Here is a 27366-nt window from a genome sequence, read left to right as displayed (position 1 = left end):
TATTTCGTACAAATCAGCAGACTTGCTGAGGTTACGAGACGTAAAGTCCATACGAAAAATATTCAGAATATTTCACACATAATCGTAGATTTATTTACGTCAAGACGTCGCGGCGTTTATTATTTATTTACGGCGCGCTGTGGTATATTTTTTAATACCTTTGCAGTTGTTTTGTAAACTGTGTAATACTGTAATACATTCCGACATATACGACATCTCTCGTTGGCAAAATAAATTATTTTTATATAACATAAAATAATGAAGTGATTAAGTATATAAATATATCAATTTGCAATTAAAAAATATTTTTCTTAAGAAGGTAGGCTTTAAATAATCGCCCAGTATGTAGTCTTCACCACTGATATATACACAGTTAATGCACTCTAGTTTGTGACTTAACCGAAACTAACTTCGTAGACTTTATGCGTTTCAACTTGCGAATTTTTCCAACGCGAGCGCTGTCAACAAAGTGCATTTTAAATTTAACAACTTGTATTACAAAATAGACAGGAACTTGCTCAAATGGTAATAAAGCGCGGTACTTAGCATCGTGACAACTTAACCGCAAAGCCATCTATTGACAAAGATTGGCCAACGTGCGTTTATATATCCATTACACTGATTGTCGATCCGAGGTGATACCTTCGCGCATTTTGAGAAAATAGCTGAGCTTCGTGTTCAAACTCTAACTGAGAAGTGTTTGAGATAATAATATGAAAAAACAAATTTTTTAATTTGAGATATTTCTTCTAACATATCGATATCTCAAAGCAACGTAAAATATAATATAATATCAGCAATTTACGTTAAATTTAATGTAATTGAGATATCTGCTTTGGATGCCGGATGGATTTTATATATTTACAACGTTTTTAAATTTTCTGTTGAATTATCATGCTCAATATGCTCAAACTTGTACTTGATATGAAGTAAATAAAAAACAAACAAATATAGAATACTGAAATGTCAATTTTGATATTTCATAGTAACGCATGTATCTGTTACACCGAATGTGCAAAATTGACTATTACATGAAATGGGCAAAATTTTGGCTAATTCATGTAATAGTCAAGCCTTATTCATGAATTAGGTAAATTTTCTGCCGAGTACGTGAATTCGCCAGGGTATGGATTCTTGAACTGTCAACATGACAGAAGAAGAAGTAAATTTAATACGGATGGTTTTATTAGTTATAATTGGACATAATATAATATTATTATTATTAGGTTAGGTTAGGTTAGGTTAGGTTTTGTAATTCTGAATTAAATTATTCAACTGAATGTCCATTTTGAAGTTAGCCATCAAATGTCAACAAACTATCACAAACATTCAATCGACCATTGCACAATTGATACCCAAGCACGAATCAAATCGCGAAAATACTTTTCAATAAAATTCTTCCGTTATCATATTATAGTCTTAGAATTTTTTTGCGCATAGTAAATGGATATGAACGTCATTCAAATCAATGACATTTGACACATTTGTTTAGTTGCAAAAAAACACCACGGAGCGCGATCATCTATTTTGACCATAGATAATATAAATGTACATTTTGACCAATCCATGAGCATTTGATACATTTAGTTAAGTTGCAAAAAATACCACCGTAGCGCTACTATCTAATTTGTCCAAGACATGAAATAGGCAGAAAAATTACTGCCGATTTCACGCACTCTCCAGATATTTTGTATAATTCATGAATAAGGCAACGGGCTTGCATTTTTCATGATTTAGGCAAAATTTTGCCCATTTCATGTAATATTCAATTTCGCACATTCGGCGTAACATATATATTAATATAATTAACTATTTCTTTTATTCAACGAATAATACACAAGATTTAAGAATATATCATTCTGATTATTGAACATATATAATATAATAAGAGCACTAATAAGTAGGTATTAAAATTGACCAATAGTTAAAAATTGCCGCAATTAGTATGTTATCTCGTAGCATAGTGGTAATGCACGGATCAGGGCGTAAACCTGGGAGATATGGAGTTCGATTCCCCGTCGGGTCGACTTACTTTTTTCAAAAAAGATTTTTTCTATTGTTTATAATATATTCTCTCAGAAAGTGCTTTTCAAAATTATATATGTTATATATTAATAATTTAGTTGCTAGGATCACCTCCTTAGCAACCAACAATAGTGGATTGGATTACGGATTTCTTCCTAAATAACTTTTCACACAAAACAGAATTAACTGAAAATGAATTCAATTCTATTTAAAGATGGCTAAAAGTATTAAATGAATGTATTGGCATTGTGTTCTGATATATTCTAAAAGTTTCAAATGTCTAGTTAGTCGGGAAGTTAGTTAAAAATCGATTGCAAGATTTGTACCGGACAAACAACCACCGGACAAATTTAATAAGAATACGAGCTAATAAAAACGTTGTAAAATAGACGGTGATGATGTTTGGATAATCAATATATTGTCTCTGTTCATGGTTGGTGTTTTTCACCTATGAAATGTCTTTAAGTTTTTAAAACAGAACAACAATAAATATAACTACGACTTTTCAGGAAAAATATAAATTTACTATTGAAATTGTCCTATCTCTATTATGTTGATAGACTTTTAATAGCACAGATTTTCAATACGCCATAATAAATCAAAGTGTTGCCGTACAGTATATTTAGTGTTGCCGGCAAGCTTAGGATATCTCATCTTAATCAATATAATATGTTCATGATGATTGGGTGACTAGATACAACGAAATAATGACCTAACCTAACCTAACCTTAATAGATTCCACAAAAATTAATGTTACATTTTTCCCCTGGCTGGTTTTGTCATTTTCGGTTTTGTCATGTTCTGTTTTGTCACGTTCTGTTTTGCCATGTTCTGTTTTGTCCGGTTACCGATATTAGAATCATGGGGCTAAGGCAGCGATACTCAACCTGCGGCCCGCGGGCCACATGCGGCCCTTTAAGCTTTTATGTGCGGCCTGAAACACATTTATTATCAGGAATTTCGTATATCTTGAAATTCGTTTCGACTCTGACGCACAGATAGTGACACCCGAAGAGGATTGTCATTAAGGTCCACATCAGATCTGGTATAAGAGTGTTGCTATTGCACACGATTAATTTAAAAAAAACACGCATAATTTTAAAAATCTCAAAAATGTTTTGTAAAAAGGGGGGGTTTCATGATTTTTTTCGTCACACCAGTAGTGATGCGGCCCGCGTTACTTTACATATATATGTATTTGGCCCGAAGAAAAAAAAGGTTGAGTATCATTGGGCTAAGCCGCTAAGGCATAAGTATTCTCGATCGAGATAACATTTTTTTAAACGACGCTTCCTGCAGAGTGTGGATAAATAGTTTTAGAGAACAGAAAACTTTATAAATAATAAAACCTTAGTATAATCATTATGTTATATTGTATACATTATACCTAATCGCTAGAAAGCCTCAAATAAACGGGACTCATCTTAATCAATAATTATAATATGTTCAAAATGATTGGGTGACTAGCTACAAGGAAATAATGACGTAACTTAACCTAACCTAACCTAAATAGATTCCACAAAAATTAATATTTCATTTTTCCCCTGGCTCTTCTGTTTTGTCATTCTCTTTTTTATCATGTTCTGTTTTATCCGGTTACCTACAATATAATATAGAACATGCACAAAAAGCACAAAGAGATCAGCATTATGCCTGTTTTTGGCATGTCAAACTCCAAATTACAATTACTCCGTACCATGATTTCGAGACTTACCAAGTTTTGGCAAAGATCCCATACTAGGCGATTATTTAATGCCTACATTATAAGAAATGTAATAAAGTATAATTATGTGTCAGTAATTTTTCACCACGTTTTTATTAGTTCGTATTCTTGTTTGTCCAGTACAATTTTTTTCTTATGTGTCCAGTCCTAGCAACAAAATTATTAATATATACGTGCGTTACTATGGAAATCAAAATGAAATGTCAAAATAACATTTCAGTATTCTATATTTGTTTGTTTTTTTATTTACTTCATATCAAGTACAAGTTTGAGCATATTGAGCATAATAATTCAACAGAAAATTTAAAAACGTTATATATAAAAAGTTCTTTTTATCTTGTAATTATTTATCTTTATGGTTTGGCTTAGGCAGGGCTGAATGAATTTTAAAAACTTGCCAACATCATATTCTATAATATGTATTATTTTTTAATTCAAGTAAAACAAATAAGTATGACTGAAAAAGTGTGCATTATTTTTGTCGGATCCCCATAGCCTACCAAAACTATTATGATTCGGCTAGGCAGGGTTTAATTTATTTTTAAAAACTAACCAGCACCATCTGTAAATTATAGTCTTATTTCAATAAAAACAAATAAGAATGACTGACAAAGTTTAATGTGCACTATTTATGTCGGATCTTAAAAGCCTACCTCCACCCTTCGCCACTGATAGATCGTATATTATACGTGTGCTGAAGTGGATGTAAGCTTATTAATATTAAATAATTCAGTATTTCTATCAAGTACAAAAAAAACCTGTTTATTAATACATATAATTGTCAAGTTTATATGATTCAACAGAAAAATTAAAAAGGTGGTAGGTATATAAGTTCTTTTTATCTTGTAATTATTAATTATTATTATTGTGAATGAGTTGTCAGTCATTTCGAACATTAATAACAAGTGTTTAAGCGACGTTCACACACTTTTACCTCGATATATCTTATAAAAAAATATATATTAACATCACAAAACAATGATAAAATGCGCAATGATTTTGTTCGTTCTCAAAGTATTTTGCACTATTGCAATATCTCAGATCATGTTAACGTATCTTGATTTCCGCTCAAACAATGATATTCAGTTAATGAGCTACAGATAAATTTCTAATGCGTAGACACTGATATTAACTTGGTGGCGAAGGGTAGAAGTAGGCTGTGGATATTTTAAATAAATAGAACACACTACAATTTGTCTAATCTTAGAAAATGGAAGTTACAGGATAAAAATGAACCATGAGTTAGAAGAGTTAATAAAACATGAAATGGTGGTGAAATTCTGTCGATCCCAAAAACTAAGGTGGGCTGGACACGTTGAGAGAATGCCTGAGCACAGGACGCCAAAAATCATGACCAAGTGGATCCCACAGTGGAAACGGTCTAGGGGCAGACCAAAGAAGAGGTGGGCTGACTGTATCGAAGAAGACTGGAGAAAGATGGGGAGGGCTGGAGACTGAAGAGGAGCAGCCAGGGAAAGGAGCGTGTGGAGGACAATTGTAGAGGAGGCCAAATCCTGCCCCGGGATGTAGTGCCGAGAAAGAGAAGAGAGACAATTTGTCTAATGAACTAAAAAATAAACTTTATCAGTCATATTTATTTGTATTCATAGCTCGGAATATAAATTGTGAATGGAAGTTTTTAAAATTCAATTAAACCCTGCCTAGACCAAACCATAATAGTAAAGGTATTCTGTGGAGTTTGAAATAAATAAAACACATTACATTTTGTCAGTCATTCACACTGATTACTTGTTTTCATTGAACTAAGAATATAATTATTGCAGATGGAAATGAATAGTTTTTAAAATTCAATTAAACCCTGCCTAGACCAAACCATAATAGTAAAAGTATTCTGTGGAGTTTGAAATAAATAAAACAAACTACATTTTGTCAGCCATTCATACCAATTACTTGTTTTCATTGAACTATGAATGTAATTATTGCAGATGGAATTGAATAGTTTTTAAACTCCTATTAAAACCTGCCTAACCAAACCATAATAGATAAAACATATTTTTTACAACGTTTTTATTAGGTCGTATTCATATTTGTCCGGTGGTTGTTTATAACTATTATTATTGTTATCTATTACTATCTATTACTAACTATTATTGTTTATGTTTCCCGACTAGCTAGACATTTGAAACTTTTATAATATATCAGAACACGATGCCAATGCATTTTTTTAATATCTTTAGCCATCTTTAAGTAGAATTGAATTCATTTTCAGTTAATTCTGTTTTGTATGAAAAGTTATTTCAGAAGAAATCCGTAATCCAATTCACTATTATTGGTTGCTAAGGGGGTGGTCCCAGCAACTAAATTATTATTATATACGTGCGTTACTATGGAAATCAAAATGACATTTCAGTATTCTATATTTGTTTGTTTGTTTTTTTATTTACTTCATATCAAGTACAAGTTTGAGCATATTGAGAATAATAATTCAGCAGAAGTTTTAAAAACGTTGAATATAAAAAGTTCTTTTTATCTTGTAATTGTGTATTTATAAAATATCTAAAGTTATGTATGATTTAATGGCATAATTTTTTTTTTGTTTACTATCTATATGGTTTGATTTATATATTTACATGTTGCTTGACTGACTTTTGGAGTTGAAGTGACCGTGAATATAGTGTCCTGTGTCGTGTAATACATAATTATTTTTAGTAATACCATCTTGCGTGATGAATCTAAATGATATAATATACAAAATGGCCTTTAACTAATTTACATTTGTGTTATTATATGCCGCCACATAATTATGTATGATGCCGCAAATCTCTATATTAAATTTGACACCCGTATTAACTACTTACTCAAAAGTTAAATTATTTAACATTAACTAATACAAATAAACCAATATAAAATAGTTTATACGATCGTTTACCTGTATTTCTGAGAATATATAGATAATAGGTAAATCAGGTAAAATTTTTGAAGTTATACTTCTTTAGGCGCGTTTGGAAAATCAGATCAGAGTGTATTTTTGGCGTGTGACATGTAACACATAATTTATTTTTTCACTCGAAAAAAGACGCACTCGATTGCATTCGAACCACCGATTGTTCGGTTATCAGCCGAACGCACTACCTTTATGCCACGGTATGGTACTGCAATCGTGACGATTATACAGTATAATATTATAGTTTAGAATTGTTCCGTTGCCTAGGCAGCAAATTTATTATTGTCGGCCATTTGCAATTCCTTACGTAAACAAACGATTAAACGTCAGAGTGACATTTGGTACTTAAAAAATAAAAACAACGAGAAACCATTATATAGTTTAGTAATAAAAGTTAAAGTTTATAGAAATAAACCAACGGCGTTCCAATAAGCGGTTCTATTTCTTGAGTGTGTAATTTAACAAGATAATTAAGAGCTAGTCAAAGAATTTAGTTTATCACAAGTTTTGTTACGCCAAAGAAGTATAACTTCTAACGCGCGTACATAAGTACACACACATATTTTTTTTTATAACAATGCCTATTATTACGTACTATGATTCGTACGAGGTAAATTTTTATTTATGTCAATTAATAAGCCAAAGTACTTTTTAATGAGTCGTATTTTTAATTGTCATTTTCTATTATACCTGTTAATATTTTTTTTTGTTTTGAATTGTTTTTGCCTTGCTTTTTCTTCCAAGGTTTGTATGCAATTTGTGGATAACTACAGAGCCGCACCAAGCATAATGACTACCCTCATAACCGGACAAAACCGAAATGATAAAACAGAACATGACAAAACAGAACGGTGACAAAACAGAACAGCGATAAATAGAACTATCACCATTCTGGAGAAATATAACATTTAATATTGAAATTGTCGTATTCCTATATGTTGATACATTTTTAATAGCACATGTTTTTAATACGCCGTAAAAAATCAAATTATATAATTTTTGCATTCCTAACGCTGGAAAGCCTCAATCAATCGGGACTGAACTTAGTGTTGCCAGCAAAGCTAGATAGGTATTTATTTGAAAAGACACGTTGAGTACATAAAAAAATATTAATTCAGGATGTTCACAACATGACATTTAGAATAAAAATTACAAGTAATCAGTTAGAGAAAAAACAAGGTAGAGAAAAAAAACAAAGGAGAAATAGTTTTACGCACAGCACTCGCTATTGGTGTCTGGTGAGCCTGACATGAGGAAACAGCTTTCACCCAAAATAGGTCATGGCTGCGACCACGCATGTAATTGACGGGTGCGTAAAAATTCAAATTTTCTAGAATATCGGGATTGAAAACGATACCAAGTGAGAGCAGGGAAAAATGCTTTAAGAGCAGAAGTGACCTACGAGCTTCAAGATAATGAAAGGCGAGCATGCCTTGAAAAAAGTTAGTCGGAAAAGACTCGTTTGAGAAGGCGTCGAAAGGAAAATAATTATAAACTTTAAAATAAAGATGACGAAGATTTTTTTTTCTGAACACGCTCTAAAACAAGCTTATATGAAACCTCATAAAGACTCCAGATAATGGAGCCATACTCAAGAATACTCCGTACTAACGACACATAGAGTGTACATAAAACAGTTGGATTTTTGAATGACTTGCTTGTCTCACGACGAATCCTAGAAGCTCGCTCGTACGCAATGCCGTAGAAGTGACGTTTGAGCGAAATGATAAACTTGAGTCAAACAATATGCCAAGATATTTAATTTTCGTCGTAATCATTCTAGTATGTTCAAAATGATTGGGTAACTAGGTACAACGAAATAATCAGTTTAACAATTCTGTAGAGATAAAAAACGGACAAACATATTCGTTTCCAATGAACTAATACTACAATTTGTAGATAGTGTTTGTAAGTTTTTATAATTCAATTAAACCTTGCCTAATATAATCCATAGTAGATAATAGTAAAAAAATGTTCGTTTATCCATAAAATAACTAAAATTATTAATTCAATTATTAAAAGTGTAAGAATATTTTTACAACGTTTTTATTAACTCGTATTCTTGTTTGTCCGGTGGTTGTTTGTCCAGTACAAATCTTGCAATCAATTTTTAACTAACTTCCTGACTAGCTAGACATTTTAAACTTATAGAATATATCAGAACACGATGCCAATGCATTCTTTTAATACTTTTGGCCATCTTTAAGCAGAATTGAATTCATTTTCAGTTAATTCTGTTTTGTATGGAAAGTTATTTCAGAAAAATCCGTAAAAAGTAAAAGACTATTATTGGTTGTTAAGGAGGTGGTCCTAGCTACTAAATTATTAATATATACGTGCATTACTATGGAAATTAAAACGAAATGTCAATTTTTTTTTGTTTTTTATTTACTTCATATTATCAAGTACAAGTTTGAGCATATTGAGTATAATAATTCAACAAAAAAATTTTAAAACATTGTATATAAAAAGTTCTTTTTATCTTGTAATTATTTATCTTTATGGTTGGGTTTAGGCAGGGCTTAATGAATTTTAAAAACTTACCAACACCATATTCTATAATATGTATTATTTTTTAATTCAAGTAAAACAAATAAGTATGACTGAAAAGGTGTGCATTATTTTTGTCGGATCGCCCAAGCCTATCAAAACTATTATGATTCTGCTAGGCAGGGTTTAATTTATTTTTAAAAACTAACCAGCACCATCTGTAAATTATAGTCTTATTTCAATAAAAACACATACGAATGACTGACAAAGTTTAATGTGCACTATTTATGTCGGATCTTAAAAGCCAACCTCCACCCTTCGCCACTGATAGATCCTTTATTATACGTGTGCTGAAGTGGATGTAAGCTTATTAATATTAAATATATGTGTTAGGAATATATCTATCTGCAGAGTGTTTTAAAACTACACGTCTATTTATATTCTAGATATTTAGGCCTCTTTGAAATTTTTCTGGAATTTTGTTTTAGGTTATTGGCATCATTGTAGGCCACAAGGCTCTGCCCAATATACTTTGCCAAATATACGATGCGGCCCTAGATTTGTGCTACACGTGGCGTGTTTTATGTACTTGTTAATTACTACTGCAATTTTGCGCAAACAGCTGTAAACACAGTATTCGAAGCAATAATTGATTTTGCGTTGTCACGAAACATTCTTGCTGACGTAAAAGATTTTCAAATAAAAATTCAAATGAAAGCAAAAGCGCGCTATTTTTTGTTTTTATTTTTAATATAATAGGTATGTAAAGTTCTGATCAAATTGTAGTGTATGTCACCTGCTATCATGAGCCGTCACAATAAGCTACCGATACGGGAAAAAAGTGTGTATTGTCGTTTTTCTTGGTGTTTAAAATGTTATCAGACTGATGCTCCTTTCCCGTAGCACATTTTGAACTTTTAAACAAACATTGTCAGTAAGCAAAATCTGCCAAAATCACCAGAATAACAATGAGGTCACCTCACGTTGAACTGCAATGCATCGACGTTTTTATCATCTTCTACAAGCTTACACTTTTCGACTGTCATGTCGAAATAACGCTTTTATGTTTTTACCGGTTAGCACTATGTATTTTCTATAAGAATGTTGTCTATTATCTATAGTCTGCAGGTTGGGTTCTGTTCAAAATATTATCTATACATGTTATGTCGCAAGTAATTTGAACGCATGCACACGTTGAAACTGTTAAATTAATTGAAATTAGCATGAATAATTAATAATAATTCAAATTACTAATACATTATAGTTGGCACTTTTTATCTCATTCTTCAGTGAATTTACAGAGATGGTGATCGTTCAAAATATTCTGCAAAATGACGAAACCATAGAGTAAATTTGTCGCCACGACACACAGTAGGAGAAAAGCCTAAAAACGTGGCCAAAACCCCATAAATGAATTTTCGAAATGGGGATACTTGAGTTGTCAGTCAGGTAGAGGACTAATGACTACATTTCATTGTGAAAAGGGAAGCGTTTTGACCGTATACCTTCGTCGCTGCGTCAGTTGGAAATAAACCTTCGTGGAGAGTGTACGCGTCGCGTGCTAAACATACAAAAATAACGGTGACTTTGAAAACCCATAAATTTCAAGTGAAGTGTTCAATTTCAATTCTGCGACATGAATACGACTTTTGAAGGTATGTAGAAAATATTTTTACATTGGTTGAGTCTAAACTTAATGTATAAATTATTGAAATGTAGTATAAATTTCTGCATAAATAAAATTGAATAATTTTGAAAACTTGCATTTTCAACTATTCGAAAAGTTATATATTTTGTCACATTTTGCAAAGCTCATAGCCTAGGCCTTTAGTTTATTGTATAACCTTGCAAAATTTACAAAATTTACCCGCGGAATAGGAGCGTCTTGGGCTCGATAGGCCATTTTGTTTACAATAATTTAGCTTTTGAATGCGTATTCAGTGACCTTCAAAACCCGCATATACCAATTTTTGTCATGGTCTGACACTTTTTTAACATCCATGTCCGCCATATTGGATCGGCCATTTTGTTTACGATCATTTAGATTTCGGATTCGTAATCAGCGACCTTGAAAACTCTTATATACCAATTTTTGTCAAGATCTGGCACCTTTTTAACATCCATGTCTCCCATATTGGATCGGCTATTTTGTTTACGATAATTTGGCTTTCGGATTCGTAATCAGCGACCTTCAAAGCCTCGGTATGCCAATTTGTATTCAAATCAGAGGTCATTTCAGGTTTTGGCCACGATTTTGGGCTTTTCTCCTACTGTGCGACAGCGTGATAGTAGGCGACACACACCTCAATTTGATTCGTGCTTTAATTTGATTTCATGTTTATACTTAACCCATATAAAACATAAAAATATAAAGCTTGTTTGAAGGCTGATAAGATAAAGTTTGCGAATTTTGGATTCGATTAAAAAAATGATGTTCCTTTGTTTGACTTAGCTGTCAGAATTATTTTCATTTTTAACAAGTTGTTTTACAGATACTTTAATATTGAATAATGTAATTATTATTGTTTTGTTAAGTAAGATAAATGTTTATCAATTAATGAAGCGAATTCACGACTAGTGTTTCATTTAAGTGCGTGAATTTTTCTCTCGACTTTTGGGGAAAATATCGTGCTCAAGACATCCATGGTGTGTCAAGTATCCACAAGTATCATTGCTGGACAAGCCCCATCGTCCAACGATAGCCAAAAGATATTGTACATTGAGATTTATTACTATTATTTATAGCACCTAAAGCATGACCAAGACTCCACTGATTCCAGTGGTGGCTTTGATAATTTGGAGCCCTCTTGCAACAAATCTACCAGTGTGATAAACTTCAGGTTTTAAATATACAGCACTAGTTACCACTGGCGAAGGGTGGAGGTAGGCTATGGAGACTCGACATAAATAGATCATCTACTATGGCTTGGATTAGGCAGGGTTTAATTGAATTTTAAAAGTTAACAAACACTATCTCCACATTGTAGTCTTAGTTCAATGAACACAAATCCATATGACTAGCAAAGTTTAGTGTGCATTATTTATATCGGATGTTAACAGCCTACCTCCACCCTTTGCCACTGCTAGTTATGTTTCCGAATTTTTAAATTATTTGATTGATTTTTTACAGATACCCTGGCTGGATTTTAATATTCACTGAAGCACTTTCCAAATTAAGCTACTAATGGCGATCGGCTTTTAAATCGGATTAGGTATTACTTAAATTACTAACTTTGGAAAGTGCTTCAGTGAATATTAAAAACCATTAACGCTTTCGCTGCTGAATAGATAATGAGATTTTAATTGCCCCCTTTAAAATGCACGTTAATTACATCGATCGGCCGCCAGGTCATTACGCACCGTGTGCGTCTTCCGCGTCCAAAGTATTAAGTAGTTAAAATGTGTCGCAAATGAGTATGGCTCCTTTAGCATAGTGCTCTATATGCGTGGGCGCGGTACACGAGAGATGCAGGTTCGATGCGGGGTGTCTTACTTTTTTCAAAAAGATTTTTCTATAATAATATTGTACTGTCTCATAAGTGTTTTCAAAATATATATATTGTTCAATAATTAGAATGTTACATTCTTAAATCTTGTGAATTATTCGTTGAATAAAAAAAAATAATTAAAAATTATGATTTAATTTAGCAGTAAAGTTACTCAACATGATTATCTATGATTACTTTGTGATTTCAAACCTTCAATAATTATTATGTTTCAAATGTAGGTATAAGATGAAATTTTACAATTGTATTATTATTGATTCTTTTACTTACTTAAGTCTTGAGATGGAGAAATTGCTGGCTCCATATATGTTTGTATCCTTGAGTGTTATCTTGTATCCGGTAGGTCCAGTACTCAGAGAAAGGCTCAGTTCATCCAGTTTGAAAGGTTCTATGCTCGGCATGGCGATCTCTGGGATACCAGCCTTCAAGAACGGCTTCAGGTAGATGATGGAGTCTTCTATGCAGGACGTCAGCTTAGGATCGGAGCTGTGACATTGTTGCTTTATGAAGGCAGCTGCAATGCAAAGGAGAATAAATTTTGATTAGCATAATTAAGAAACACTTTAAGAAAACAAACTTTAAGTATCGAATGACCTGACCTAAGTTGACAACGTCATAAAACTGACAAACACGGTTCGGCTGATAACTAAAGTATTACGTTTTTTTTCCACAGTGTGAATAGATTTGATAATAGAAAAAGGTGCCAACTAAACTTAACAACCCATTAATGCGAATTGTAGTGTTACAGTAATTCAACTAAGGATATCTAGCGTTAGCATGAAAATGTAATTTATAATACAATTTACACCTTCTTCTTCTCATGCCAGTGAGTGTCACTCATCACAGTGATCGACTGGATTTGTTTTGTTCTCTTGCCTCTTTCAAATTAAGTTGCTCCAAAATCCATGACTAATAATAATTGTATCAGGACGACTGCTTATTACCATGTTTTTATAAGCTCGTATTCTTGTTTGTCCCGTACAGATTTTTTCTTGTTTGTCCAAAATTTTCCCGACTAGCTAGACATTTGAAACTTTTCGAATTAATACGACGAGAATGCATTTTTTTTGATACTTTTGGCCATCTTTAAGCAGAATTGAATTAATTTTCAGTTAATTCTGTTTTGTATGTTTCGGAAAAAAATTGTTAAAAGTAATATTTACTACTCACTAGTATTTGTTGCTAAGGGGGTCCTAGCAACTTAATTATTAATATATACGTGCGTTACTATGGAAATCAATATGAAATGTCAAAATGACATTTCAGTATTCTATATTTATTAATACATAGAATTGTCAAGTTTATATGATTCAACAGAAAATTTAAAAACGTGGTATATAAAATATTCTTTTTATCTTGTAATTAATTTTATTGTATTTTTCTTTTCTTGTATTGCCTGTCTTATCTATGTATATACTTTTTTTCTCTCTCTCTATTTTTCTTTAACGTTTTCAATAACTCTCCAATTATATTCATTACAGCTGTACATAATATTTCATTTAATTTAATTTGATTTTTTATGATTTTCGTATCCGCCTGTTATTGGGACCATCACATATTATTTTTATCTATATTATATTCATATCTATCCTATGTGATTGATCCTGTTGGTAACTAAATAAATAATAAAAAATGCCATTCTTTAACGGATATCAACCACCACCAGGGCAATTTTTACTTTATCATCTGTTACATGGAGCAGTACTCGTACCAATCACCGAGGTTCATAAGCTACGAAATCCGGCGTCGTCCTCTGCTACGCACATTATTGATCTTTCCTTGGATGATAAGTTGAGAAATGTTGTACATGTCTCCTATCATAATGTGATGAGCAGTTGAGAATCTTCTGTTCATATCACACTATCGACTCTCGAAGTGATTAATATTATTTAGATCTTTATCGCAAATTTTTATCAGAAACAAACATGTAAATCTGCCCAAATTACTCTCTTTTGTGTTAGAAACTGAAGCAGCAACTTCTATAATTATTAAATTATATTATTCTTAGATATAAAATTTTATTATGTGGTTATCCTCCAAATGTAATATTAATTCATTCAGTCGTTCAAGGCACACCTTATTGTTCACATACACATTGTCTGGTATAATATTGAGTAGGGTAACGGAGATAAAAGATTTGGATGTATTGTATGATGCAAAGTTCACTTTCAATCAGCATATTCTTAACATCAGTTCTAGATCTAGCAAAATGCTTGGTTTTGTTATGAGGGTTTCAAAATCATTCGAAAACGTCCGAATGCTACGTACATTATAGGTATCATTTGTGTTGAGTATTCTTGAATATGCCAGCATTATTTGGAGTCCTAATAGGTCCATCCACACAATTAAGTTGGATCAAGTCCACAATAGATTTCTTAGATTTCTCTACTTAAGAACATACGGGTTCTTTCCTTATGGTAATGATAATAAAATAAATTTCCCGATTCGTTTTCTCCTGGGTATGCTATCAATGCAGTCCCTGTCCACCCGAAGAGTGATTGCTCTTTTAAAGCATTTCTATTTACTTCTTTGTGGGTTCATTGAGAATCCGTATATACTGGCAAATATTAATTTTCATGTTCCCACTAATATCACTCGTTACTCTACGGTCTTCAAGATACCGAGGTCGGGACGCAGGACATATGTTATGTTTGATGATGCTGTGTATCGTGCGATTAACTTATTTGATGGCACCATAAAGGTTGATTTATTTTTTATTAACTATATAATGTTTGTGGACATGTTAAATAGGTTAAATTTATAATTGTATATATAATCATGTTTCTTTAATATTTACATAGACACATGCTGTCTTTTCTACTTTCTTATGATATTAGTTGTTATTTGTAATAAAGATATTTTTATAGTTTTTTTATTTATTATGGCGCATTAGCCAATCGCTGTAATGCCGTCATACTCTTTTTCTAAATAAATAAATAAAGTTATATTATATGTCGTCGAAGTCGTAGATGAAGTCGAAGATGGATGCAGGAGCGAGTTTTATTTGTAGCGTAATAGTCGGTACAATTAATAGTATGTTACAGTAGTTATGTTACAGTATTTTATGATAATGTTCCGAGGTCCGAATCTCGGCACAATGAGATGTTGTGCGAAGCGATATAGAGACTGCGTTTCTAACAAACCCGGAACTTATATTCGTGTGACATCTCCGATGAATTATTAATCGCTATTTATACAATCAAAATAATATTATTTTTATTGAAATAAGCGTTTAGTGAAAAATGGATATGCAGAATTTATTATTGAGGTCAGCCCATACCGAGTTTGCTATAATTTGACACAACTAAAAATAATTTATTTTGTAATTCTATATCTCTACATCCATAATATTAAATAAACCTATAACTATTAAATACAAATCCGTAATAAAATGTGTGTTCATTGACTACATAATCGATTAGATAATATAAACTATTTAAACGTTATTTTCTGAATAGTAAACAAATATGAATTTTAATGATTTCGAATTCAGGTTATATTTTATTGTACTGAATATTTGCTATAGTCACATCTTCGCTTTTGGCATTAATCAATCGAAATGCAAACTGCATTTGCGTGCATTTGAATTATTTACACGTCCCTCTCAAAAGGCAGATCACCTTGGCGTACGTAGTTCATTAAACTGATATAATATATACCATCGTCGTCTCAAAACCACAACTACGTAACTCCGATTCTGACGTTTTGAAGAAATTTTATTTTTATTTTGATAAAGTATATTTTTTTGATAACCATGATGGTACAGTTCGGTTATGAGGAATACAGCGGATAACACATTTTGAAAATAGCCGATATACTGGATTATTTGTTAGTTTGGGTTAGTTAAGGTTAGGTTGGATTAGGTTAGGTTAGGTTTGGTTTGGTTAGGTTAACCTGACAAATAATCTAGTATCTCGGCTATTTTCAAAATGTGTTTTCCGCTGTATTCCTCATAACCGAACTGTACCAATGAATTTTACAAATTAAAGATGCAAGACGTTCACAAAAAAGAAATAGAAACAGTGTTAGTAGAAGAGTACAATACAATAATTATGAAGTACATGAAAGTACGCCGAATGAGCTAAGTTGACTAATGCCGTCCACCTAAGTCCTAGGCTCATCCTCACGTAGGTGGGATGTATCAATATCAGAAGCGATTTGGTTGAACACAGTTATTGCCCGGGATTATCATTACCGTGATCCATAAATGCAACCGCTAAGTAATATTCCATTTACATAGGTAATTCTAAAGATACTGATTATAAGCAATGTCCTTGACCATTGAAATGTGATAAACATCCTACGAATAATGATTGCGTTATAACAATTATTGACCTAAGAATGAGGTAGCATTTTTTTTAAATACGCCACTTCTATTGGCATTTTCCAGTGGTTAAGCTACAACATACGGCCGTAGCCATAAATTGACAAACGATAAATGAAACGTCTAATTACAAAAAGCGACAAGTCCACAATTCAATATTTTCAGGAAACAACGTTTTTGTGTTTCAAGCTTCAATTATTTGTTTTAACGTGAGTTAGTTTTAACGTGAGTTCCGTTGCATTCTATGTCAAAATTAGAACCAAATGGCAATTTGTTTCAGCCGATAAACTCTTAAATGTAATAAATATAGGCAAAATAAAATTGGACGTAGCGCTATTTGTACCTCACTTTTTAATTTACTCCGCATAAGGCACATATTTTCGTGGCACTGTCATGAGCTTACCTACAGCATGGGAGACGCCCTTTTCAATATTGAACGTTCCCTTATTGGTTAACTTAAACACGCGCAAAATCAATCAAACTTTAAATGATATAAAACACAGACTTGGCGCCTTTTTGTAATAAATCGAGACTTAAAATATTTTTTTTCGTAGGGTTATGTCGCGTTTTGGAATTTATATATCAATACATTTTGTGTAAAATCTTACATAGAATACGTGCGTATTTTTTCTCGATTTTGACCAAATGTGGACTTGCTTTTAGGAATTAGACGCCTCACATGGAGTAGGAAGTAAGATCATGATAACGCGCGTGTTTGAACATCAATGCTCATATGCTCTGAAAATACCATAAAAGCTCCATTTTACCTACGCTGAGCATGTGGGCCCTAGTTAACTAAGTTAACTAGTTGTAATAGTGAGGTGGTGATTCAAATTTATTTATTTTACATATAATGAACATAACAAATTATAAATTTAAAGCGGTCAAGACATGACATAAAATAAATGTTAACAATTTTTAAAATAAAAATACAGAAAAATGCGAAATTATAATAAAATAAGTAATAAAATAAGAAATAAAATAAGAAAAGAAAAAAAAGTAGATGGAACCACACATAGTGAACTTTGATAGACCCTATCTTAAAAACTTATAAAACAACGACTGCCTCAATTCACCCTCACGTAAGTGGAATATATCAATATCCGAAGCGATTTCATTTTACATGGTTATTGCCCTCCCAATTGGCATTACTAATGGCAAGTTAGTTCTGCGCCTTGGGAGAACAAACAACGGATGCCCTCGATTCCTAAGGTAATTATCAGAGACACACAACCCAACACCACCAAGAATGGCAGAGTTCACATTTACGCCGCGTATAAGTCTGAAAAAATATGTAGCTAAATAAATATCCCTTCTAAATTTTAAGCTACAATATGTAAGCATACCTAAGAGAAAGTCAGTTGGATAGAGCTACGGATAATATCCATCAGTGACGTCCCGTGGGGGTAGGCAGATTGAGCGTCGCTTGGGGGCGGCAAATCGAGGAGAATCATTAGGTATATATATAAAGTTACATAAACTTAGTAATAACGGAAATATCTTTCCGTTAAAAAAATCAGCTCACTGGTTGGAAACAAAATATATATATTAATTAGATAAGTACTATACAATTTTCAACAGGACTTTATTTTTTTGTCGGGTTCGCGATGACTAGTTTACTTCCGTTGTCCTTGGACGTCACGTTCTTCACAGTCACTCGCGAATTATGGAAGTTGTTAGGTGTATTTTTTAAATGTACCTATCTGAAACCGTATACTCGCAATATTGTCTATTGAAGCAGAGATGGCATTTAAGTTAGATTTAGTAGTATAGATAGATACCTATATCTTGTTAGTAATGTATCCATACAACACAATTCTTAGATGTTGGAGTCATAAAGGATGATAAAAAGTACTGTACTATAAAAAAATGTGGCGACATTTTGGCCCTGCCTAGGGGCGGCGTTTTGTCTAGGGACGTCACTGATATCCATACAGCCGAAAATAAAGCAGTCTCAAAAATTTCTTTTGGACTCTCTCCACCCACAAGGCCGTACTACAGCTGATGCAGGGCCCAAACGATAGACCCAATCTCAAGTCTGCTTTTAACTGAGGAATTATAGAGAATTTTTAGTACCGTAACATCTGAAAAGACCCTGGAAGTACGCAAGACGCAAGGTGATGTTATTGTTAGTTAGGCAACGTGCCAATAGCTTGTAAGGTAACTGAGTTAACACTCGCTGGATGATCACACTGAAAAATGCAATTTTAAAAAACCAATCAATAATTCAACACAGTACTTCGTATTTTCATTGCAATTGTTCACGTTTTTTGACCTCGGCCTTTATTCAATTTAAATAAAAAATATCAGACTTCGGCTTCATAATTCTTACGGCCGTGTATTCAGATAATAAATAAAATTAGCTGGCTCCAATCGAACACAATTTAAACACTAAAGCGCGAATCATATTATTATGGTGCATGTCGCTTACTATCACGTGACGTCACAGTAAGCTGCTGCTATGGGGAAAAGTGTGTAATGTTGTTTTTCTTTATGTTTAAAACGTTCAGACTGATGCTTTCATCCCGTAGCAAATTTGAACTTTTAAACTAACATCGTCAGTTGGCAAAATCTACCGAAATCACCAGAACAACAATGAGGTCACCTCACGTTGAACTGCACTGCATCGACACCTGCATGACATGACTCAATGAATGTTTTTATCATCTTATACATGCCTACACTACAATGTCGTGTTAAAATCATGTTTTTTTTTTGTTTTTAGCGGTTGGCACTATGTATTTTCTATAAGAATGTTGTTTATTATCTATCGTCTACAGCAGGGGTTCCCAACCCCGTGCCCGCGGGCACCATGGCGCCCGCGAAACGATCTGTATGTGCCCGCCACTATTCGACAGAGACAGAATTTTCACGCTAGCTTGACACACGCCGAAAACCCGAAGTGAACGAACGCCACGAACTGAGCCGATGAACGCCGAAGCACGTGACAGTAGTCACGTGCTCGTGCCGTCCCGATTGCTTTAGCGATCATCGGCTCAGTTCGGGTTTTCGGCGTGTATAAGGAGTGATGTGCAAATAGCATTCCCCGCCTGGAACCGCGTTGTTGTCATTGTGATTGCGATTGCTGCCCCGTTCGGGTCGCGACAGATAGCTAGGAGACATCTTCGTCTGACGAAACACGAATTAGGAGTTTTGATATTCCTTTTATATAGTTCTAAAATGAGTGGACCGAGTAAAAGACAACGAACCTTTAATTTTAACACTGACTGGGAGGAATCATATTGTTTCTTTAATGTGAAAAATAAATGCGTCTGTTTGTTGTGTGGTAGTAGTATTGCAGTGCCGAAAAAACATAATGTTGAACGACACTTTCAGACAATTTTGGAGCTTAACAATGATATTTTGCTTAAATCCTTAATATCAGAGGACTTTTGGAATACAGTGGACAGAGAAAAGTTCCCATTTTTGAAAAAAGCGGCATATAAAATTGAATCATTTTTCGGTTCGACATATTTATGCGAATCATTGTTTTCAAACATGAACTTAATAAAATCAAGATATAGATCTCGACTCACCGATGAGCATCTTTATGATTGTTTGCTAACAGGATTATCGTCATACTCTCGTAATTATGAGGCACTGGCCAATGATATGCAATGCCAAAGATCACATTGACATATTGATATTCTATTTTTTTATAAAATGTTTTCTTTGTATTTGTGTTTTTTGTTTACTTTGTTTACGTTTTGTAAATACATTTCTCTGTGTGTATGCAATTATTTGAATAATAGTTTTATTATTTTGAAACATTTTTGTTTATTATTTATTAATAAATTATGAATATAAGAAAATAAATTATGGGATAATGAGAAGTTACGGAAGGAGTTTGTCGATTAAAAATAGGTGGTACCCGCCACCCTACCGATATTTTAGAATGTGCTCTAGAGTACAAAAAGGTTGGGAACCCCTGGTCTACAGGTTGAATTCTGTTCAAAATATTATCTATGGAGATAATATTGCAAGTAATTTTAACGTACGCACACGTAGAAACTGTAAAAAATAATTGAAATTAGCATGAATAATTAATATTAATTCAAATTACTAATACATTATAGTTGGCACTCTTCATCAGTGTCATTCTTCAGTGAATTTATAGAGATGATGACCGTTTAAAATATTCTTTAAAATGACGAAACCATAAACTAAATTCGTTGCCGTGACAAGCGTGATAGTCAGCGACATGTACCATAATGTATTTCGCGCTTAAGTATCATATCTCAGAACAGTTGCGTCATCAGGGTTATACGAGAGGGGCAGTTTCCCTGGGCGTAGAAGTGGACTTTCATTGTAGGTGCAATAAAAAAAAAATCATCCTAAAATTACCAAATTATGGGGAACGAACCTTCTTATGATTATGTTAAAATGTAATGTTTTATTTTAAAATAATCGAATGCAGTGCAGAGAAAACAATTAGATCGAGAAATCTAGATTGTAGAGAATTAAATGCTTATTTCTGAACTAACAATTACTCGAATTTCTGAAATCGAAAAAAGTTGAGTAATCACAATATATAGCTGCATCACCTCTTTGGGTTCAGTTGAATGACTAGAATGAACTTTTTTCAACTAACTGACTTCCAATTACCTATTGTATTCAATGAGTAGGGTCTACTCGGTCTCTAGGGGCAGAAAATATAATTTATTTCATGAATAATCTCTCCTTTTAGAATAACTTCCGACGTGGTCCAATAACCCAACAATTGAAAGTTCACATGAAAAACATCCGCAGAAAAGCAACTAAAAAATAACGCGCTTGAAATGCGGCGATTACTTACGTGATATTCCATAAATAAACGTTGGAATAATTATTTTTATTTCCGTGTAATTACTATTTAACGTTGAGAGATCAATGCGGTTCTAGAACGATTCGGTGCCGGTACAACTGAGCGCCACGCAATCAAATGAAATTCGAAAATAAATAGACGTTCGTGAATAAAATTATAGGTACTTTTAAAATATATTATATTTAATACTTAGTGAGTATTTAAATATGCATACGTAATTAATGATTTAACTATGCATATATGTTTAAGTTCCAACAAGAAGAGAGTTCTTTTATTTTTATATACGCGTGTGCGCGCGCACACCTACCAAAATGTGTCCGCACACATGTTTTCATCCCCCGCACAGTCCTCACACAAAAATAATATAAAAGAAAGTTTCCTTTGCCAGAATTTAGTTTTGCTCAAATGCACGAAATCATCACATGCACAATTCTTCGACTCATTTCTCGGAAGACGAAAGTCAAGTGCGACTAACGCGAGCACGTAAGTAAAATTTTACGTCCAGCGGGACCGTTCTATATCGTGCCAAAGTACACGAAAAGAAGATACGTATTTTAGTGTTAACCAGGATGCTGTTACGAAATTGAAAATTTTAAAAAGAGGTGAATTTTCGGAAATAGTGACGTAGGTATAAGTTTTAATGAAAAATTGTATGTGTGTGTTTGTGTGGGGGGTGTAAATTTACCGCACCGGGTAGTTACGCCTTTGCTCAGATGCGTTGATGATCCGCACACACGATATAACAATTAGAGGGAACGTTGGTACTAAGTAGTAGGTAGAAACTAATTAAAATCCCACGTCTACTTTCTGTATAAAATCGTAACGAACGTCTATTTATCTCATTCTACAATGCCGCGCCCAATTGTCCTGGCGCCCAGTTGTCCCATTCCCCTCACGACGATCGGCATGAGACTGCTGGTGTAATTAGACCTTCACCAGACGTATTTTGATCGATTTAATAATGTCTCTTTCAAATCGCTTTAAATTTAAATATTGTATATCTTATTATATTAGGTATTATCGACATAATAAAAATTAACTGCATTCGTGTTTGATCTTGACCAAATGATACTTTTATAATAAATGCAGGTGCAGCTATTTGCAATGCTAATAGTTACCTACAATATTTTTTTGCCACGTCTCTTCAGGAGGTCATAGAAAAACATTGTTTTTTTTCGAGTAGATATTTTTATTTAAAAATACAACAACAACAATTGAGGTTATTGGTTGCTAAGTCGGTTACCTCCATGAATATGTATTTCGAAATAATCAACAAAAAAAACCGTCAGCAAGCATAGGACTGCAAATATAATATTTTTAGCATATTAATAAATTGAACATACCTACATAATTTTGAAAACACTTCTGAGAAAATAATATATTATAATCAATAGAAAAAATCTTTTTGTAAAAAGTAAGACACCCCGCAGGAATCGAGCCTGCATCTCTCGGGTATCGCGCCCATACACATAGAGCCACTATGCTAAATGATGCATACTTAATTGTGTCAATTTTTAACTAATGGCTTTTAATACTCACTGTAGTGCTTTCCAAATAATTGAACTACTATTGGAGATCGGCTTTTGTATTAATTTTTACTAACCGACGTCATGGATTACTCCAAGATTTTTTGTTGTAACTTACATGAATTTGCTAATAATTTTTAATTAACTATTTTTTTAATCAACGAATAATTCACAAGATTTAAAAATGTTACATTAATGTAAATAAATAATTAAGACCATAATATTAAAAGTTTGTAAATAACCTACTTTGCAACTCATTTTTGGAGGTAACCGGGTATAAATCCGACATACCGCTTCTGATTTCAATGTTACAGTCAAAGCCGTATTATTTATTTAAAACTATTAATTGATTAATTATTGACGTCAAAATTATTAGGTATATTAATCTTAATTTTGATTCATTTTCGACCATGTCCGATCCTAATGAGATTATATGGGCCTCCACAGAGTGGAGATGTATATTAACAGATTTCGTTTTTACGAGAAATGTATGTCAGCCACTTGCTCAACCTATCAAGTCCATACTCCGACTCATACACAAATTGAAAAACAATATGTGTACTTGTCAGACTCAGGATTCGAACCCGGGACCCACGACGCTATAGGCCGACGCATAAGCGACGAGGCCATCGGTGGGTGTGTTCATAGACATACATATATTCATAGACATACATATATCACAACATTTATAATGAGTAATATAATAAAAAATAATTACACTCAAAATAAATATTTAACAAAAACAAAATATTGAGCATAATGTTATATAATGTGAAAACATCTCATGCATAATTCTAACCACTAGAAAAAAATCTATTTTTAAAAATAGTTCATTGAATTATTAGCAAGTGCAAGTACGTAAATATGTGAAGTCATCCGTGACGTCGGTTAGTAATTAAGGCAGTTAATTGATAACAACATTGATTTAGTAATATACAAGAACTACTAGTAACAGCGGTCACAGGTTCATGTCCCGTTGGGTGTCGTATTTTTTTTACTAGTGGGTATATGCATTAGATGTTTTCAAATTATGTATGTTTAATATATATAGAATGTTACATTCTCAAATTTTGTGAAATATTCGTTAAATAAAAGATATTCTTTATTAAAAAATAATATTATTAAAAATTGAAAACGGAAAGAAATATTCAAAAATTATTATCTTATTATTTTATTATTATTTTTAACGATACAAAAAACTTATATTAATTAAAATATAAGTATTTGTGGTAAAATGTAGAAAATAACGACACAAATTTGAGCTAAAAATAGGATCTTGAGTATGGAAAAAAATATGGTCCATATTAAATAAACAAAAAAAATCGTATCATGTTTTTTGAACGAGTTGTATTTTAATATTAAATATTACACTTTTATAGAAACATACATATAAGAATTTTGAGGCAATGTAGGTAGGTAATATCTACGGTAATAATAAAAACTGGTAAATATAGCTTTAAACTATTTTTGTTATTATGAATCCCCACACTGAACGAAATTATTTTCTATATTTGGTATCAAAATATGAGGTTTTTTTTAATACATAATTAATTAATAATTGAAAATACACCATGTTAGAAAAACCTCACAAAACACACAGAAAAAACTCTAGAAAAGTCTGATAGGTAGGACTTGTTTTCACTGTCTGGATTAGAGCTCTCCATATTGAGCTATCGGCCTACTGAACCATGTGAATGAAATCAAATATCCTTCACATTTGTCACAGATCACTACAGTATATCAATGTGATATATTCAGTGCTCGAAATGAATTGGAGTACACCGGTGCGCAGCAATATGTTAATATTTTCGGGAAAATATCGAGCGCTCCGTTTCGTAAAAAACCCATTTCGGATTCACGTTGGATACATTACCATATATTACCAGAGTCGTGTTAACTCGTGAAAGCATGTGTGTCGTGTCAGGCCACGGACAAGTTAACTCGTGCATTCTTGTAAATGTCATAACTTCTGAATAAACTGTTTGTGTATATTTTATAAACAATATTTATCATTTTAGTGTGAAAATATTCACGATAAACTCGAAAAACATATTGATTTGGTAGGTTTTCACAAATATTTATCACTTTGTTCCTATTTCATATTTTTTAAGGAAATTATGTTATTTCAAAAATAGCTGACCTACGAGTGTCCATCTAGTAAAAAAATGGCTGGCAGTGAAAATGTTAACCTGACCGTGACCCTCAGATTTTGAAGCAGATTTTCCGACATTAATCAACTTGTGACATCACATGCTCCCTACTCTCTTAGTCACAAATCGTCACATTATACAGTCGAACTCGGTTATTACGATCACGGAAATAGCGAGATCTCGGAAGTAATGAGGAAACATTCGTTCGCATTTTAGTTTATGATTTTCTCCATACATTTATTTACTTTTATAACGAGCTACTTATCGGGTATACTGAGCAAAAATATCGTCAAAATTTTTCTTAAAACTGTTAATGTGTCGATCGTTTAAAAATATTTTTGACCCTAAGCAATAAAATCCGACCGGGCAGGATGCCACCGGAATCGGATTACGTTAATGAAACTAGTTAAGTGTCTAAGTTTCTAATTGGTGTTTTTGCCGACAACATTAAAAAAATATCCCCGCATATGGTTGAAATTGCATGTAAAAAATCCAAGCTTTGTGAAGTCAGTAAGTACCTACCAGCACCGAGGGCTCATACAATAAACAACTTCTTTTGTAGTTTATGATTGCCATGCTTGTTTCGGGGATTTTTACGATGGTTTTCAGATTTTTTATGTTCTATGCTTAAATAGAAATTGTCGCGAAACATGTTATATAACGATATAACGAGTAATGCTTATGAGGAGCAAATTCAGTCGGTCCCATCTTCCTTGTAATAACCAAGTTTGACTGTAGTATAAGATCCCTAAAGAGCCCCTGAGCAAGATCCTCGGCTTTGAAGTAAACTTTCTGACATTGCTCAACAATAGCAGGCATCGGTATTATATAAGAATCTATACTTTAAGAAAACGGAACATGTAATATTGTGAATGCGGGCTTCAAATTAATGGAAGGAAATAATATGAACGTATATTAAGTATTACTATTAGTTACTGGTACAGAGAGAAAGTAGTCGTGAGTTCATGACAGTGTAAAAAATAGATGAGAGTAGAGTTGTTATATCGAAAGAAACAGTATCAAAACTTGGTATTAATTAAAAGTATCGACACTTTTTAAATACCTATTACAAAAACGTAGTCATCATTATGATCCACACTCTGCCAAACTTTATGAGATCGTCTATCCAGCGGATTTAAGGGCAATGTTGTGGTTGTTTAGTACCCTTTGTATATCCATCCAGCCCCTTATTACTGCATATCGACTGTAGAAAGGAAAAGCGGCGTAACCTTCAGTTTTTTTTTCAAAATAGGTTGTATTGCTTCGTTGTATACGAATAAATACACATTGTGTCCAAAGGATGTAAGCTGCAAATGCCGTTTTATTATTTAAATATAGCTAGCAATTAAAAAAAAAGAAGGAAGTGACGTGACGTGGGAAAACGACTTAACTATCATTTTTGATGATTTTTTTTTATTTAATTCAATAATAAATAGCAGATTAAAGGTACAAAAATCAAATTATTAATTACCATGCACTTCAAGGTTAGGTTTATTTTATATTTTACTTTGTGAAAAGTGCCAACTCTAATTTATTAGTATTTAAAATTATTGTACATTATTCATGGTAATTTCAATTAATTTTTTACAGTTTTCACGTGTGTGTATGTTTAAATAACTTGAAATATTGCATCCATAGATAATAATAACCCAACCAGCAGACTATAGATAATAGACGTAAACACCAGAGATAAATAAATAATTTAATAGAAAATCCATAAAGAAAAAAAAACAAAGGACGCGCATTATGACGTGAGTCGAAAATATGTTGGCATGCAGGATATAATAAAAAAACGTCCATTAAGTCATGCGGTTGCCGATGTAGCGCGGTACGCCTGAGGTGACCTCATTGTTGTTCTTGCTATTTCGGCAGATTTTGATAACTGACAATGTTCGTTTACAAGTTCAAAATGT

The 27366-nt window shown here is 32.8% G+C and overlaps 2 protein-coding genes across 4 annotated transcripts in view; one reads left to right on the top strand and one right to left on the bottom strand.

The window, feature by feature from the left end:
- The window catches only part of Jhbp1 (Juvenile hormone binding protein 1), a 67879-nt gene that overhangs the window by 24788 nt on the left and 15725 nt on the right, over nucleotides 1–27366 (bottom strand). For all 3 annotated transcript variants that reach the window (XR_015071247.1, XR_015071246.1, XM_085951270.1), the window contains exon 2: nucleotides 12920–13163. Coding sequence is in view for 1 of the 3 variants with exons in the window: in XM_085951270.1 (XP_085807396.1) it covers nucleotides 12920–13163 (244 nt within the window). In the remaining 2 variants the exon portion in view is untranslated. The remainder of the gene's footprint in view (nucleotides 1–12919; nucleotides 13164–27366) is intronic.
- Nucleotides 10697–27366, top strand: part of Jhbp16 (Juvenile hormone binding protein 16) — a 119806-nt gene continuing 103136 nt past the window's right edge. The window contains exon 1 of the mRNA XM_085951269.1: nucleotides 10697–10798. Coding sequence (XP_085807395.1) covers nucleotides 10780–10798 — 19 coding nt within the window. The 5' untranslated portion in view covers nucleotides 10697–10779. The remainder of the gene's footprint in view (nucleotides 10799–27366) is intronic.

This window comes from Rhyacophila brunnea, unplaced genomic scaffold (assembly GCF_057557595.1).
Source record: "Rhyacophila brunnea isolate RB1 unplaced genomic scaffold, BYU_Rbru_1.0 scaffold_24, whole genome shotgun sequence".
Classification (NCBI taxonomy): Eukaryota; Metazoa; Arthropoda; class Insecta; order Trichoptera; family Rhyacophilidae; genus Rhyacophila; species Rhyacophila brunnea.
Note: the sequence above shows the minus strand (reverse complement) of the source record. Positions and strands in the feature narration are given on the sequence as shown.